At 48.5% G+C, this 2,166-nt stretch overlaps 1 protein-coding gene across 5 annotated transcripts in view; it reads left to right on the forward strand.

Moving 5' to 3' along the window:
• Positions 1 to 159: 159 nt before the first annotated feature.
• Positions 160 to 2,166, forward strand: part of Rft1 (RFT1 homolog) — a 52,778-nt gene continuing 50,771 nt past the window's right edge. For all 5 annotated transcript variants that reach the window (XM_004631641.2, XM_023715670.1, XM_023715671.1 and 2 more), the window contains exon 1: positions 160 to 246. In XM_004631641.2, the coding sequence (XP_004631698.1) occupies positions 184 to 246 (63 nt within the window). In that variant the 5' untranslated portion in view covers positions 160 to 183. The remainder of the gene's footprint in view (positions 247 to 2,166) is intronic.

A 2,166-nucleotide genomic window follows, 5' to 3' on the forward strand; every position in this document is an offset into this window, starting at 1 on the left:
ACACGTCAAAAAGGAAGAGGCTGCGGCGCAGGCCCACTAGCAGCAGAATCCTATAGGCCACAACCCTTTTTGTCCCGCCCCCTCCGTCTCAAAATGACCAACCAGAGGGCGAGCCGCCCTTGACGTTATTTTCCAGCGACCGAGCCGGAAGCAGTGGTGTTTCCTGGTGCTGGAGCCGAGGCAATGAGCAGTCAGGAGGTGCTGGGCCAGGCTGCTCGGCTGGCCTCCTCCGGGCTCCTCCTGCAGGTACTCTGCCTGTTTGGCCCCTGTCGGTGCCGCAACCAGGATTTGCGGGGAGGGTGGCCCCGGGGCCCGTAAGAACCCGCCGGCAGGCAGACCCGGCTCTGACCGGGACCCCTCTGGGGAGGTGTGTTCTCAGGAGACGGCGGCGGTGGGGAGGCTTGCGTCGGGACCCGGAATCGGGAGCCCGCCTTTAGAGTCTTGGCTGAGCGACTACAAACAAAACCTGTTTTTAGCCCCCCCTGAGCGTTCTATTTTCCATATGGCAGTAGGAGAGCGTTCGATTCAATGGCGGGGAGCGTTTGGTGGTCGAGAATCTGATAGTTTTAAGGCGAGGGGTCCATTTTCTGCACGTGGTGTCCCAGACCTTCAAACATCTCTCCTCCACTCTTAACTCCCATAGATTTTAGAGAGACTGTGGCATAGCTAAGAACCTCGACCTGGGTTCATGGACTGAAGCCATGTATTTGTTGTGTGAGAAGTGACCTCATCTCGAATGCCAGTTCCTCGTTGATACATGAGGGTAATAATAGTCGCTGTGTTGCAAGGATTGATTGGGATCACTCGAGTAAACGCACTTAATTCAGAACCTGTACCTTAGTGTCTACACAATAAACGTTGACTGCATCTTTCTTTGAACTTGCACAAGTTATTCTCCCTTCTAGGTTCTAATTTTTGTCATCTACTAGATATTATACATACTACACCATCCAAATGCCAGCTAAAGACTCTTTCCAGCCTAAGAATTGTTTATTCTAAGTTAGGAGGTTCAAGCTTTCTATCTCATTCTTGAGCTTATCCGCCCTACTTCACCCAAGTCCTGAATCCGTCCTTCCTATTGTTTTAGAGAGGTACCTAGAGGTTAGGAGGAAGAACCCTGACAGGTGGGCCTCAGTTTGAGGCTTGTTATTTGCTGAATGCCAGCCCTTGAGAAAACTGCTTGACTTCTCAGAGCATCTGTTTTCTCATTTTAAATGAGAACAATAATGAAACCTTGGGGCTATTAGGAAAATTAGATGAAGTCATGCCTTTTAAGTGCCAGGCACATTACAAGTCCTTAATACATGTTAGCTATTTTTATTAGGGTAGTAAATTTTTAAATAGGTAGTATAATTGCACATGGTGGTGCATGCCTGTAATCCCAGCACTCGAGAGACTGATGCAGGAAGAATGCCACGAGTTCAAGGCCCACCTCTGCTACATGGTGCGTTCAGGGGCAGCCTGAGCTATGTAGTGAAACCCTGTCTCAAAAACCTGAAAAAAGGGCTGGCAAGATAGCTCAGCGGACTAAGCACCGACTTAGGCAAGATCAGGGACAGGGCTTGATCCCTGGCACCACATGCCGTGCTGGTGCTGCCCTTAGGCATGCTGAGCTGGCCACCAAGACTGGTGTGGTAACACATGCCTGTCATCCCAGTGCTGGGGAGGTGAAAACCAGAGGATCACTATGAGTCTGAGCTGCATGGTGAGACCCTGTACCAAATACATTAAAGACAAAGGCAGTGTAGGAATGAAATGAGATAATCTACATAGGGCATGTAGAAGATTGCTTTGCCCATGATGTGTGCTTGTAAATGTTAGGCTGTCTTCACCCTACCTTCATTTACCTAATTGCTTTTCTTGGGGCCGGAGAGATAGCTCAGTGGCATAATGCCTGCCTGGCGAATGCAAGGTCCCAAATTCAATCTTTAGTTCCTAATTGCTTTTCTTTCATTCTTTCCTCCCTCTGTCACCCTCATTCCTCTCTTTTGTTGAATCCATTGCCTTTGCTATATTCTCCCTCTCCCTTTTTTTTGAGACAGGATGTTGCTAAGTTGCCCAGGCTGGACTTTAACTTGAAATAATCCTCCCTCCCCTGAGTAACTCATAGGTAGCTTGTTTTTGTTTAATTTCACAATAGGGACATATTGAGAATTTCAAAACAGT

The sequence above is a fragment of the Octodon degus genome, unplaced genomic scaffold (genome assembly GCF_000260255.1).
Source record: "Octodon degus isolate 3935 unplaced genomic scaffold, OctDeg1.0 scaffold00043, whole genome shotgun sequence".
NCBI classification, from domain to species: Eukaryota; Metazoa; Chordata; class Mammalia; order Rodentia; family Octodontidae; genus Octodon; species Octodon degus.